Source organism: Lepidochelys kempii, chromosome 6 (genome assembly GCF_965140265.1).
Source record: "Lepidochelys kempii isolate rLepKem1 chromosome 6, rLepKem1.hap2, whole genome shotgun sequence".
NCBI classification, from domain to species: domain Eukaryota; kingdom Metazoa; phylum Chordata; order Testudines; family Cheloniidae; genus Lepidochelys; species Lepidochelys kempii.
The window spans coordinates 100,643,214-100,657,531 of NC_133261.1; the positions used below are offsets into that span (position 1 = coordinate 100,643,214).

General features: G+C 44.0%; 1 protein-coding gene across 12 annotated transcripts in view; it reads right to left on the reverse strand.

Moving 5' to 3' along the window:
• Positions 1-14,318, reverse strand: part of EML5 (EMAP like 5) — a 294,529-nt gene that overhangs the window by 75,503 nt on the left and 204,708 nt on the right. For all 12 annotated transcript variants that reach the window (XM_073349378.1, XM_073349377.1, XM_073349376.1 and 9 more), the window contains exons 23-26: positions 9,693-9,824; positions 8,963-9,051; positions 8,438-8,614; positions 364-565 (exon numbers count right to left, since the gene is read on the reverse strand). In XM_073349378.1, coding sequence (XP_073205479.1) covers positions 364-565; positions 8,438-8,614; positions 8,963-9,051; positions 9,693-9,824 — 600 coding nt within the window. The remainder of the gene's footprint in view (positions 1-363; positions 566-8,437; positions 8,615-8,962; positions 9,052-9,692; positions 9,825-14,318) is intronic.

Here is a 14,318-nt window from a genome sequence, read left to right on the forward strand (position 1 = left end):
TGATTTTAACATTTATATCGGTTTCTGGCAGTTAGATTCTGCTGGTACACCAAATCTATCTATGCAATTTCCAGTGCTGTGTTGTGGCTAGAGCAAATTCTTGGGTTCTGTTCCACAGACTCAGACACTGAATAGTTTGGTGGTCTTGGGAAAAATCACTTAATCTATCAGTTTCCCCATGACTATATTTATTGGTCTGTACCTCACACAGGATGCTATAAAGTTTAATTAATGTCTCTAAAGTAATTTGGGGTCTTTGGGTAAAAATAGTTATGTAAATATTTTAATTTCTAAATTGGCAGTTTTTCTAAAAGAAACAAGAATTGCTCTCTTAGACTAGTATTTCTTAAGAATATTACTGACCTCCATCTTCCTCAGAATCTAGATCAGATTCTTCACTATCACACTGCCTGCTCTCCCGATGTCCCTCCATCTCATAGGTCCACAGCATTAGAGATGTGTCTGCCCCACCAACAGTGACCAACAAACTGTCCTCATGAGTCCAACGAACATTTGTTACATGCGTACTATGGGCGACGTACTTCTTAAATTTTCCAAACTTTCCCTAAATACGAAAAAAAAGAGACAAAAGTTTAATCAACTCTTCTACATAAAATTAAAATGAGCTGCTAATAAAAGACATTTTTGTCCACTGCTATATCCTTAACCTTTTAAAAGCATATGCTTTAAAACAGTTTTACATTTATTCTGTATTACATAATTTGACAAATTCCTCAATCATCCAGAAACTTGGTGAAATATAAACCAGATCTGCACTTCCAGTGGGACTCTGGTTAAGAAAACGAGGAGCAAATCACTGCAATTTACAATAAGAACATAGGAATGACAATACTGGCTCAGAGCAATGGTCCATCTAACCCAGTATCCTGTCTTCCGACAGCGGCCAGTGCTAGTGCTTCAGATGGAATGAAACAGAACAGGGCAATTAGCAAGTGATCCATCCCTTGCTGTCCAGTGCCAGCTTCTGGCAGCCAGCAGTTTAGGGACATCTGGAGCATGAGGCTGAGTACCTAACCATCTTGGCTAATTACCATTGATGGACCCATTCTCCAGGAACTTATCTAATCCAGTTATACTTTTGACCTTCACAATATCCCCTAGCAATGATTCCACAGGTTGACTGTGCATTGTATGAAGAAGTACTTCCTCATGTTTGTTTTAAACATGAAACAAGAACTGGGTGAGCCCTGGTTCTTATGTTATGTGAAGAGGTAAATAACACTTTCCTATTCACTTTCTCCACACCATTCATGATTTTATACACCTCTATCATATCTCCCCTTAGTCATATCTTTTCTAAGCTGAACTGTCCCAGTCTTTTTAAAATCTCTCATATGGAAGCTGTTCCATATGCCTAATCATTTTTGTTGCCCTTCTCTGTACCTTTTCCAATTCTAATATATCTTTTTCAATAATTTATTGCATTAGTGTTCAAGAATCTTTCACCAACTATTGATTTTAGTAAGGAAGGAAAAAGCCAAATGTTTGAATTAAATATAAAAAAACCTGGTTACTAACCTTCCATAACTGTTGCTCTTTGAGATATGTTGCTCATGTCCATTCCAGTGTATGTGTGTGCTTGCCCTGAGCACCACCACTGGAAAGCTTTTACCTAAGTGGTATCTGTCGGGTCAGCTCTGGTGCTCCCTGGAATCGCATGCTCATGATACTGGTAAAAAAGGGCCGTGCCACCACCTCAATTCCCTCTTGCTGTCTAACTCTGACAGACGGGCAGGCGGGGGCAGGGTTTGGAATGGACATGAGCAATGTATCTCGAAGAACAACAGTTACGGAAGGTTAGTAACCATTTTTTCTTTTTTGAGTGCTTGCTCATGTCCATTCCAATGTAGGTGATTCCCAAGCAGTTGTGCAGGTGGAGGGTTTGGAGTTCACTGGCATGCTGTTGTAATACCTCTGGGCCAAAACCCGTGTTGTCTCTACCCTGCTGGGTGATGGCATAGTGAGATGCAAAGGTATAGACTGATGATCATGTTGCTGCTCTACAGGTTTCCTGGATAGGAACTTGAACTACAAATGCCACCGAAGATGCTTGAGCCCTGGTAGAATGTGCGATTAGGGCAGGAGGAGCAGGCCCCTTTGCCAGGTCATAGCATGTGTGGATACAGGAAGTGATCCATGATGAGATTCTCTGGGCTGAGACTGGAAGGCCTTTCATTCTGTCTGCAATGGCCACCAAAAGCTGTGTAGATTTTTGAAATGATTTAGTCCTTTCTAAATAGAAGGTTAGTGCACATCTGACATCCAGCAAGAGGAGTCTCTGTTCCTCATTGTTGGCAGGTGGCTTCAGACAGAAGGCTGGAAAGAAGACATACTGGTTTCTGTGGAATTGCGAGATCACCTTTTGAAGGAAGGTGGGATGTGGCTGCAATTGAACCTTGTCCTTGAAGAAGACCATATAAGGTGGCTCCGATGTAAGGGCTCGGATTTCCGAGATCCTTCTGGCAGACATAATGGCTAGACCCCTGCAAATCCAAGTATATCCGCTTTATTTCCGTGGACCATTTTTGCGGATCGCAGCTTGGATGCAAATTTTGTATCTGCATAAGGCTCAGCAGCACACAGTCACCCAAACGAAGCAGCTGTCACCCAGTCCTCAGGCTCTAGGTTGGCTCTCTCAATCACAGCAGTGGGCTGCGATACATGGCAATAGCCCGCTGGGCATTCTGGAAGTTGTAGTCACCAGCTTGCTTGGCTGGAGAAAGTAAACAACTCCCAGAAGAGAGTGAGCCAAGCACCATTTTGAAAGAGGTGTGGTTGTACTTTGAACTAGCGAGCAGCAATGATGAGCGATGTAATGAGAGTAGGTGTCGCCGCTGTCTGTTCTGGCTGGGCCTGCATGCGTTAGAGCCACCGCAGCTGCGTAGGGGTGTCCGAGCCCCACACTGGAGGATGGTGCTGCATACGAAGGCCCACGATTGTAGCCTCCTTGCCCAGAGCGGGGAAGGCGGTATGGTGAGGGTGTAATGGGTGTCAGGGCAGGAGGTCTCTGGGGAGAAGTGGGAGGTGTTTAGGGGTTGGGACTTGGCACAGCCCTGTGTCACTCATGCACGGTGACCTGTGGAGTTGTTAGTAGAGCCCTGCAAATCCATGGATACCTGCAGACAATTTTTGCAGATTGGATGCGGATACAAAATTTTTGTATCCACGCAGGTCTCTAGTAATGGCCACCAGGAATGCTACCTTCCAGGATAGGCAGAGCAGAAAGCACGTTGCCAGCGGTTCAAATGGGAGTCCTGTCAGTCACGCCAACACCAGGTTGAGGTCCTGGGGGAGAAGCTATTGTACCAGGGGGTATAATCTCTCCAGGTCTTTGAGGAAATAATCACAGATGGAGTTCAAGAAAACAGAACACCCATTCATCCATGGGTGAAAAGCCAAGATTGCCACTAGTTGGACCCTGATAGATGACACAGATAGGCCTTGTTGTTTCAAGTAGAGAAAGTAGTCCAAAATGAAAGGCAATGTTCACTGTGTAGGAGAAATATCCTTCAGTGCAGACCAAAGCAAGAATCTTTTCCACTTTGCCAGGTAAGTGGCTCTAGTGGAGGGTTTTCTGCTCCCTAAAAACAACTCACGAGCTGTCCTGAGCATGCTAGCTCTATGGGGTTCACTAATGGAGCTTCCAGGCCATGAGATGAAGGGACTTGAGGTTTGGATGAGGTAGATGGCCATGGTCCTGGGAGATCAGGTCTGGAAATGAAGGCAGATGGAATGGCGTTTCCACCAAGAGGTCCAGGAGGGTGGTGAACCAGTGCCAATGTGGCCAAGCCCGGGTTATCAGGATAAGGCGTGTCCTGTCCCTTCTGATCTATAGCAATACCTTGTGTATGAGAGGGATGGGAGGAAACGCACAGAAGAGATAGTCCGTCCAAGGAAGTAGAAAAAAGAGTCTGTGAGTGACCTCGGGCAGTGGCTGAGGAAGGAGCAGAACTGAAGATACGTCCTGTTGTGCCTCATCATGAACAGGTTGATGTGGAGAGTCCCCAACTTCTGGAAGATGTGTTTCACAATGTCTGGATGGATGAACTACTTGTGATGACTGCAGAAGGATCTCCTGAGGTGAGCTGCTGCTCATTCTGTGAGCCCAGCAGATAGGAGGCCTCGAGATAGATCAAGTGGGCTATGCTTAATTCCCACAAGTGAGAGGAGCACACCCCACCCAGCCTGTTTATATAAAACATAGCTGTCATGTTGTCTGTGAGGATCGACATGCACTTGCCCTCCAAGTGGTTTTGGAATGCCTGGTAGGCTAGGCAAACCGCACTGTGCTCCCTGACACTGATGTGTAACACGAACTCCTCTGGAGACCAGAAGACCTGAGTTCTGAGGGGTAAGCTCCCCAGCCCATCACCAAACTGTCTGTGATGAGAGACACTGACAGATGGGGTCTCAAGAATGGGACTCCAGCATACACTGCCAGTGGGTTCAGCCAGAGAAGAAAGGAAGCAATCACTGATGGGGGAAGTGTGACTACCGTGTCCAAGTGGTGTTGGCCCGGTTCATATGCTGATGCCAACCAAGCCTGAAGAGATCTGAGCTGTAGTCTCACTTGCTGCAACACATAGGTGCATGATGCCATGTGGCCCAGGAGCTTTAGGAACTTTGTCCTGGTGATGGGGTGAATCTGGAGGCTTTCCATGAGTGCCCCTAGTTCTTGGAACCAGGCTTCTGGGAAGAAGGCTCTGGCTTGGACCAAGTCGAGGATCACCCCAATACATTCTATCCTTTAAACTACGGAAAGGATAGACTTCTGGGTGTTTATTAACAGGCCCAAGTCCTGGAAAGTTGACTGTATTAGCTTTACATTTGTCTCCACCTGGACCTTGGTCCAACCTTTGATCAGTCAGTCATCGAGGTAAGGGTAGACCTGAACCCCTTGTTTCCCCAGGAAGGCCGCGATGACTGCCATGCACTTCGTGAACACCCAAGGGACCACTGACAGGCTGAATGGGAGCACTGAAAACTGGTAGTGCACATGATTCACGATGAATCTGAGGAACCTTCTGTGTCCCTGAAAGACTGCAATATGAAAATAAGAATCCTTCAAATCGAGGGTGGCTTACCAGTCCCCTGGATCCAGGGAGGGGGTGATAGAGGCCAAGGAGACCATGCGGAATTTCAGTCTCTTCATGAACTTCTTGAGCTTCCGCAGGTCTAGAATCAATCTGAGATGGCTGTTGGCCTTCAGGATTAGGAAATAACTGGAGTAGGACCCCTGGCTCCTTAGCTCCCATGGAAGCTCCTCCACAGCTCCCAACCTTAGGAGCAACTGCACTTCTTGAATAAAAAGGAGCTTGTGAGAAGGGTCCCTGAAGAGGGACAGGAGGGGAGGTTGGGAAGGAGGGTGTATATGAGTGCTATCGTGTGTAGAACCCAGTGGTCTGAGGTAATGCAGGCCCACGCCCAGTAGAAGTGGGATAAACTGTCCACAAAAACTGGGGAATCTGGATCCATGCTTTGGCCTGGTAAGCCCCCAAGCGTCACATCAAAAGGCGTGCATAGACCCCACCGAGTGTTGGGGGCGGGGGTCAGACATGGGTACAGACAAGGACTGAGGTGGAGGTCTCCTCCTAAAACCACTACTCATTCTCCTACTGTAGTCCTGCTGGGCAGGAGTCTGGAAGAACCAAGCAGATGGCTGAGGTTTGTATTGCTTCCTTGAGGGAGTCAGTGTATGCATTCCTAGGGACTTTAGGGTGACCCTTGAGTCCTTTAGGCTCTGCAGCTTTAAATCTGTCTGCTGGGAGAAGAGTGACATCCCCTCAAACAGAAGGTCTTGTGAGGTCTGTTGCACCTCATGTGGTAGGCTGGAGGCTTGAAGCAAGAGCTTCTGTGGATAGCAACTGCAGAGGCCATGGACCGGGCTGACACGTCTGCCATGTCCAAGGCTGCCTACAGGAATGCTCTCACAACCGGCTTGCCTTCCTCCACTATGGCTGCAAACTCATGCTTGGACTTCTGTGGTATCTGTTCTTTAAACTTTGCCACAATAGCCCAGAGATTAGAGTCATTAAAGTCCCAGGGATTAAACTCAAGTGTGCATGCTGAGTCACAATCCTGAGCTGGAGTCCCCTGGTTGAATAGACCTTCCTGCCAAAGAGATCTAATTTCTTGGCATCCTTGGCCTTGGGGTTGGTCTCTGTTGACCCTGCCGTTCCCACTCATTGGCCACTGACACCACCAAAAAGAACTCGGTGAGGGTCGGGTGTAAAGAAACTCAAACAGTTTGGCCCGGACAAAATATTTCTTTTCTAATCTCTTTGCCATCAGCTGAAGGGATGCTGGCGTTTGCCATAAGGGCTTGATAGGGACCATAATGGTATCATTTAATGGCAATGCCATTCTTGAAGGGCCCGATGCCATTAGGAAGTCCACTAGGGTGTGGAGGACTTCCTGATCTCCTCTACCAGGATCCCCAAGTTTTGGGCCATTCTTTTAAGGAGTTCCTTATATGCCCTGTAATCATCTTGGGAGGGTGCTATCTCTGTTCCTGGGACCGCCTCATCTGGGGAGGAAGAGGAGGATGCCTGTACCAGCTAGGAGCCCTGTTCCTTGCCCTCAGCACCGGACGGGTCCTGTGGTACCAGGTCCTGATATTTGGTACCAACCTCAGTACCAGGAGTTGGATCCTGCTCCAATAGTGAAGGAGGCTCTATAGACTCTGAGGTCATGGAGTATGATCTCCTGAAATGTGATCCCTGTGGTGGGGGAAATGCCTAGGGATTCCAGAAGGGCCTCTGTGCTGGTGGCCATGCCAGAAACAGAAAGGCCTGGCCTGCATCCACTGTCGGGTACTGCTGGCTGGAGACTTGGTGCCGACTCCTGAGGGAGACATACGACTCTGCCTCTGAGTCTGTCCCCAAAGAATCCATACCCGGATACCACAATGGATTGGTGCCGAGCTGGTGCTGAATGGTGCTGAAATGGAGGAGGAGACCAGTTCTAATCCATCATGGCCGGTTTCCTATTTGAAGGTACTTGGAGTCTTGGTGCTGTGGCAGATCTTCCTATTGGTACCACCGTTGACTTCTCCTGTACTGACGGGGACGGCGGTACCGGAAAAGAGAGCAAGTCTCTCATAGCCACAAATGCCTCCGGTGTTGAAGTTATCACCAGGCATCCAGTGTCTCTCCAGGGAGTCCATCGGTGCCAGACTCAATAGTGCCTGTTCCAGGGCAGAAGTCAATGCTACCAGGCAGGCTCTAGAGATCTCAGACTGGCCTGGCACGGGTTGCACTCTACTAGAGTCTCTCTGTGACCTCAGGGTCGGGGATTGACCACTGTCCATCTTTTTTGACACCGGTGATGAAGAGCAGTGCTGAGAGTCCTTGACCGGCATGGTCTTCTTTGGCCCTGGAGATGACAGACGGTGACGAGGCTCCCGAGAGGCAGAAGCAATGTCCTTTCGGTGCCAGGGACGGAGACCGGCGCTGAGTCCTAATAGTCGCTGGGACACTTCTGACAGAAGCTGAAGTACTTGGTGCTGAGTCCGAGGGACTTGGCTCCAAGGGAGGACAGAGAGCTGCCTCCATGAGAATAAACTTAAGTCTTGTGTCCCCATCTTTTTTGGTGAGGGGCATGAAGTTCTTGCAGATATTGCAGCACTCCCACACATGAGCTTCCCCCAGGCACTTAATGCAGCTGGAATGGGGGTCGCTCACTGGCATAGGCTTGTGGCAAGAACCATAAGGCTTAAACCCCAGAGACTGAGGCATATCCCGGAGCCGGGCGGTGACTAACCCTGCAATGTGGGGTTCATTAACCTAACTAACTGTTCTAACAATTAAAACTTAATTATAATAATGGTAACTATACACAATAAGTTAGAAACAAAGTCCACTGAGGAATATTTGCGAACACAAGGACAAAGTAGTTCCAGTGACTGTCATGGGCAGTAAGAAGGAACTGAGGGCACTGCAAGGCCCTTTCTACTGGTACCATGAGCACATGACTCCTGGGGGTACAAGAGCTGATTCGATGGCTACCACTGAGGGAAAAACTTTCCGGCAGCGGTGCTCATGGCGAGCACACACCTACACTGGAATGGACATGAGCAAGCACTTGAAGGAGAACTGTGCATAAAAATATCAACCACAGAGATTTAGTACTGTGTAGCAGTTGTGAAACTTCATGTTAAAATACTGTAAGCATGTGCACTGCTGACATCACTTGTATGATACAATATTAACAATTGGAGAACTATATGATGGCATAAATATATTTCACAGTTTAATGCACAACAAGGTACAATGTCATACTTATTTCCTTTACTGATCATGGTGACAAAAAACTTAAGAGCAGTATTATGCTTATATGTAGTGATAATTTTTGTAAGTGTTGACATAAGCAATTTCATTAACCAAACTTCTAATACCACAGTTAGAAACGTACTTACTTTAGCAGGGAATCGAAAAAGTTTCACAAACCCAAAATCATCTCCTGTGGCCAAGACTTTACTATCACTGGTGAGGCAGGAAGCAGTTACATCTGTGACTTCCCCAATTATTGGCCAGATTCCTTCACAGCAAGAGCCCAGAACACTTGTCCATGATGCCCAGCCAATTTTTTCAACCTACAAAACAAAATTTTTCATCAATGTGATCTCAAACAAAACAAAAGCTTTTTATTTCAAAATATATTATTTTATATACATACTGTTTTCCAAAGTTAGATACATGTGTAATTTATATGAGGAGGAGGAGAAGACATCCCTTATGTAAGTGTGCATTCTGGTAATGATATTATTTGTATGAAAAGTTTACAAAAATATTCTGTATAATTAAAGTACAGCAAAGAACAGTAAATAACTAACAGATGCTTTCTCCTAGAGGACAGGTAAGAATTGTAGTATTAAGCCTCATTCTCTATTGATGCAATTTATACTGTAGTTCTTTGGTTTGCAAATGAGTTACTTCCCTACCTCCAAATTGGGAATTGTCTGTCTTTTCCCACGAGGAGCTTCAAAGAACAGCTGCTCTTTAGCACCAGTGTTGACTTGTAAAAGCTTCCCTGTAAAATATATAAATTACATGCCAGTATGTTAACACCAATTAGAAGATTCAACTTCACTGAACAAATGTCCATTTGGAAATTTTCTATTAACCATTTCTCACAAATTATTTGTTTCCACTTAATTCATTTTTAAATTAATCATGCGTTTAGTATTCAGTACTACCTGAGAAAAAAAAAGTCATTCTTCCATGTGTAAGACAAAGCAAGGATCTGTTTTCTTGGAAAAAAGATGCAACAGTACATTGCTCAGAAGGTAGAAATCAAACAATACATTACATGTAAGACATAAGAATCTGGACAGAACTTTTATCTTACTTCATCAAATTGCACTCTTTATAGGTGTCTAAATTGGGGTAACAGATATCTAGCTCGGTATTTTTACCCATATAACATCAGCATCCTTAAGTGAGGGACGCATCTGCCATTGGCATCATAAATTCACATTCTAGGTGTACCAGATAAAAAGAAGCATGATCTGCATGTTTAGGTTAACATAGAGTATAACCCTTTGACTTCCAATGAAATTTAGGCTCCTACATGCTTAAATCACTTTTGAAAATAGGATTTAGGCTCTTTTAGAAATTTTACCTATAATCTAATCTTGCAGTTGTCATTTAGAGTCACAGATTATTACTTACCTCTGATGTCCCAGTCCATGTGTGTTATGTAACTGGAGGCACCCTTGCAGATTCCCACTCGCTTACTGCTCATTACATTGTAGATGTCTACAAAGCTGTCACATGATGCCACCGCTAAGTATTTTCCAGCACCTAAAATAATATTAGAACATAAGACATTTTTCAATCATTTCAGTGTTTTAAACATTAGTAGATAAGCTATTACCCTTTCACTTTTTGGATCTCAGTTAAATTAAATTTCCAGCTCTTTCTGAAATAGATGTGGTGATCCACAACCAACCCCTGACAGATTAGCATCTACGTCACAAAATAACCAAAAATGTCATAGACCTTGTCTACACTTGTGGTGGCATGTAGGGTATGTGTAGCTACATGTGGCAGGAAAAGGCAGGCTGCATCCACACTCACTGCAGTGCATAACTACATGTGGCAGTGAAAGGCTCCAGATGCTCCTCACTTCTGGAGCCTTTCAATGTGGTGAAGAAAGGTTCTGGCAAGGAGGAGGCAGCAAGACACTGCACTGCTAAAAAGAGCAGTGTAGACAGGGCCCCAGGGAGCCACTGCTTGGGCATGTAGAGCACATGTGTAGGGTATATGTATCCTGGGGTTCAGGCATGCACTCTACTTTACTCACCGAATTAGTGATTCACCATCTACACCAGTGGTTCTCAACTAGGGGTTCGCAGAGATCTTCCAGGGGTTACATCAATTCATTTGGATATTGCCTAATTTTACAACAGGCTATATAAAAAGCACTAGCAATGTCACTACAAATTAAAATTTTATACAGACAATGGCTTGTTTATACTGTTCTATGTACTATACCCTGAAATGTATGTGCAATATTTATATTCCAATTGATTTATTTTATAATTATATGGTAAAAATGAGAACATAAGCAATTTTTCAGTAACAGTGCGTTAGGGCTTTCCTCGCTCCTTGCCTAGTTCTTGTCAAGCAGACAGAAAGCAGAAGACCATAGTCCAAAGTGCAGGCAAAGCTATGTTTATTGGGGTTAATCAAGCAAGCATATCCATAGCTCTGTACACCGCCGAGCTTTCCTTTTCCCCCGCCCCTTTCTTAGGGGGCATAATTATACCTGTAGTATACCTTGGTTCCACCCCTTACAATTTATGGTAATGTTCCATTTTGGAGGGTCGTGAGACTGAGTGCTTTGGTACCATCTCTTTTGTACCCCATGGGAGGGGGTAAGCAGTGAGGTTATGTTTCAGCCAGGGTCACCTTTTCTCTGGCTTTTAGTATTTCTTATGCTTCCCCCCAATCCCATCTTGCCCCTCCTGGCTGGTTGCTTGGCCTTGCCTTGATATAGGAGTCAAGGCAGTCTTCAAGTGTATGCTCATATATTAAACTCCCGCCATACCCAGCAACACTTTAATTCTCTTCTCATTGTGCTATAAACCCCATCTGGTTAGGCAGAAGTAAACACAGTGTCTTTGTTCTTTGTTCACACATATTAGTAAGGATATAAAAGTATAAAAAAGTCAACTCAAAATTCTATCCCAGGCTAAGAGACAGGCCTATATACTAACACTTTGCGGTGACACTTTTGTATTTTTATGTCTGATTTTGTAAGCAAGTAGTTTTTAAGTAAGGTGAAACTTGGGGTATGCAAGACAATTCAGACTTCTGAAAGGGGTACAGTAGTCTGGAAAGGTTGAGAGCCACTGGTCTACACTGCTAGTTATACCTCTCCTAGCTGGGTGTGCAGTGTTTGCACTATACATTAGAACATAAGAATGGCCCTAGAGGGTCAGACCAAAGGTCTATCTAGCCCAGTATCCCGTCTTCCGACAGTGGCCAGTGCCAGGTGCCCTAGAGGGAATGAACAGAACAGGTAATCATCAAGTGATCCATCCCCTGTCGCTCATTCCCAGCTGGGGAAAACAGAGGCTAGGGACACCATTCCTGCCCATCCAGGCTAATAGCCATCGATGGACCTATCCTCCATGAATTTCTCTACTTCTTTTTTTAACCCTGTTATGGTCTTGGCCTTCACAACATTCTCTGGCAAGGAGTTCCACAGGTTGACTGTGCGTTGTGTGAAGAATACTTCCTTTTATTTGTTTTAAACATGCTGCCTATTATTTTCATTTGGTGACCTCTAGTTCTTGTGTTATGAGAAGTAGTAAACAATACTTCCTTATCTATTTCCTCTACACCAGTCATGATTTTATAGACCTCAATCATATCTCCCCTTAGCCGTCTCTTTTCCAAGCTGAAAAGTCCCAATTTTATTAATCTCTCCTCACACGGAAGCCGTTCCATACCCCTAATCATTTTTGTTGCCCTTTACTGAACCTTTTCCAATTCCAATATATCTTTTTTGAGATCGGGCAACCACATCTGCACGCAGTATTCAAGATGTGGGCGTACCATGGATTTATATAGATGCAACATGATATTTTCTGTCCTATTATCTATCCCTTTCTTAATTATTCCTAGCATTCTGTTCACTTTTGTGACTGCTGCTGCACATTGAGTGGATGTTTTCAGAGAACTATCCACAATGACTCCAAGATCTCTTTCTTGAGTGGTAACAGCTAATTTAGACCCCATCATTTTATATGTATAGTTGGGATTATGCTTTCCAATGTGCATTACTTTGCATTTATCAACATTAATTTTCATCTGCCATTTTGTTGCCCAGTCACTCAGTTTTGAGAGATCCTTTTATAGCTCTTCGCAATCTGCCTGGGTCTTAACTATCTTTAGTAATTTTAGGTTTCAGAGTAACAGCCGTGTTAGTCTGTATTCACAAAAAGAAAAGGAGTACTTGTGGCACCTTAGAGACTAACCAATATATTTGAGCATAAGCTTTCGTGAGCTACAGCTTATGCTCAAATAAATTGGTTAGTCTCTAAGGTGCCACAAGTACTCCTTTTCTTTTTTAGTAATTTTGTATCATCTGCCAATTTTGCCACTTCACTGTTCACCCCTTTTTCCAGATCATTTATGAATAAGTTGAATAGGACTGGTCCCAGAACAGACCCTTGGGGGACACCACTATTTACCTCTTTCCATTCTGAAAACTGACCATTTATACCTACCCTTTGTTTCCTATCTTTTAACCAGTTACCAATCCATGAGAGCAACTTCCCTCTTATCCCGTGCCAGCTTACTTTGCATAAGAGCCTTTGGTGAGGGACCTCGTCAAAGGCTTTCTGAAAATCTAAGTACACTATATCCACTGGATCCCCTTGGTCCACATGCTTGTTGACCCCCTCAAAGAATTCTAATAGATTGGTGAGGCATGATTTCCCTTTACAAAAACCATGTTGACTCTTCCCCATCAAAATATATTCATCTATGTGTCTGACAATTTTGTTCTTTACTATAGTTTCAACCAGTTTGCCAGGTACTGAAGTCAGGCTTGCTGGGCTGTAATTGCTGGGATCACCTCTGGAGCCCTTTTAAAAAATTGGCATCACATTAGCTATCCTCCAGTCATCTGGTACATAAGCTGATTTAAATGATAGGTTACAGACTGCAGTTAGTAGTTCTGCAATTTCACATTTGAGTTCCTTCAGAACTCTTGGGTGAATAACATCTGGTCCTGGTGACTTTATTGCTGTTTAATTTATCAGTTTGTTCCAAAACCTCCTCTAATGATACCTCAATCTGTGACAGTTCCTCAGATCTGTCACCTAAAAAGAATGGCTCAGGTTTGGGAATCTCCCTCACGTCCTCAGCCGTGAAGATCAATGCAAAGAATTAATTTATTTTCTCCACAATGCCCTTATCGTCCTTGAGTGCTCCTTTAGCACCTTGATTGTCCAGTGGTCCACTGGTTTGTTTAGCAGGCTTCCTGCTTCTGATGTACTTAAAAAAAATTTGCTATTACTTTTTGAGTCTTTGGCTAACTGTTCCTCAAATTCTTTTTTGGTCTTCCTAATCGTATTTTTACACTTCATTTGCCAGTGTTTATGCTCCTTTCTATTTTCCTCACTAGGATTTAACTTCTACTTTTTAAAGGATGCCTTTTTGCCTCTCACTGCTTCTTTTACTTTGTTGTTTAGCCATGGTGGCTCTTTTTTGGTTCTCTTACTAGGTTTTTTTAATTTGGGGTATACATTTAAGTTGAGCCTCTAATATTGTATCTTTAAAAAGTTTCCACACAGCTTACAGAGATTTCACTTTTTGCACTGTACCCTTTAATTTCTGTTTAACTAACCTCCTCATTTTTAGCTTACACCTGGTTGTAAGGCTAAACATACTCATAGTCTGACATAGACAACCCCTTTAAGGAACAATCAGAAGAGAAAACTTGAAAATCCAACCATTCTTTCCTTCACAGAGGATGGCATGTGTAATATTAAGGTTGAGGTAACAGCAGGGCAGTATTTGTGTGATATTTTGCACCATGTATCTGCATCAAACTTTGCCTATAGGTAACAAGACTGCTTTCAGTGAGGTGTTGTTAATGCCTCGGGCTATACATTTGGGTTCCTAAATGGGAGCTGAGCTCTTCCAAAAAGCTGCCCCCAATCAGCAGTGCTGAGCACTTTTAAAAATCTGACCCTAAAACATTAATAATACTTCAAATAAATTGCTCTCTTTAGCTATGAGTAAAGTTTCATGAAGATACATAGTGTAAAATATCACACA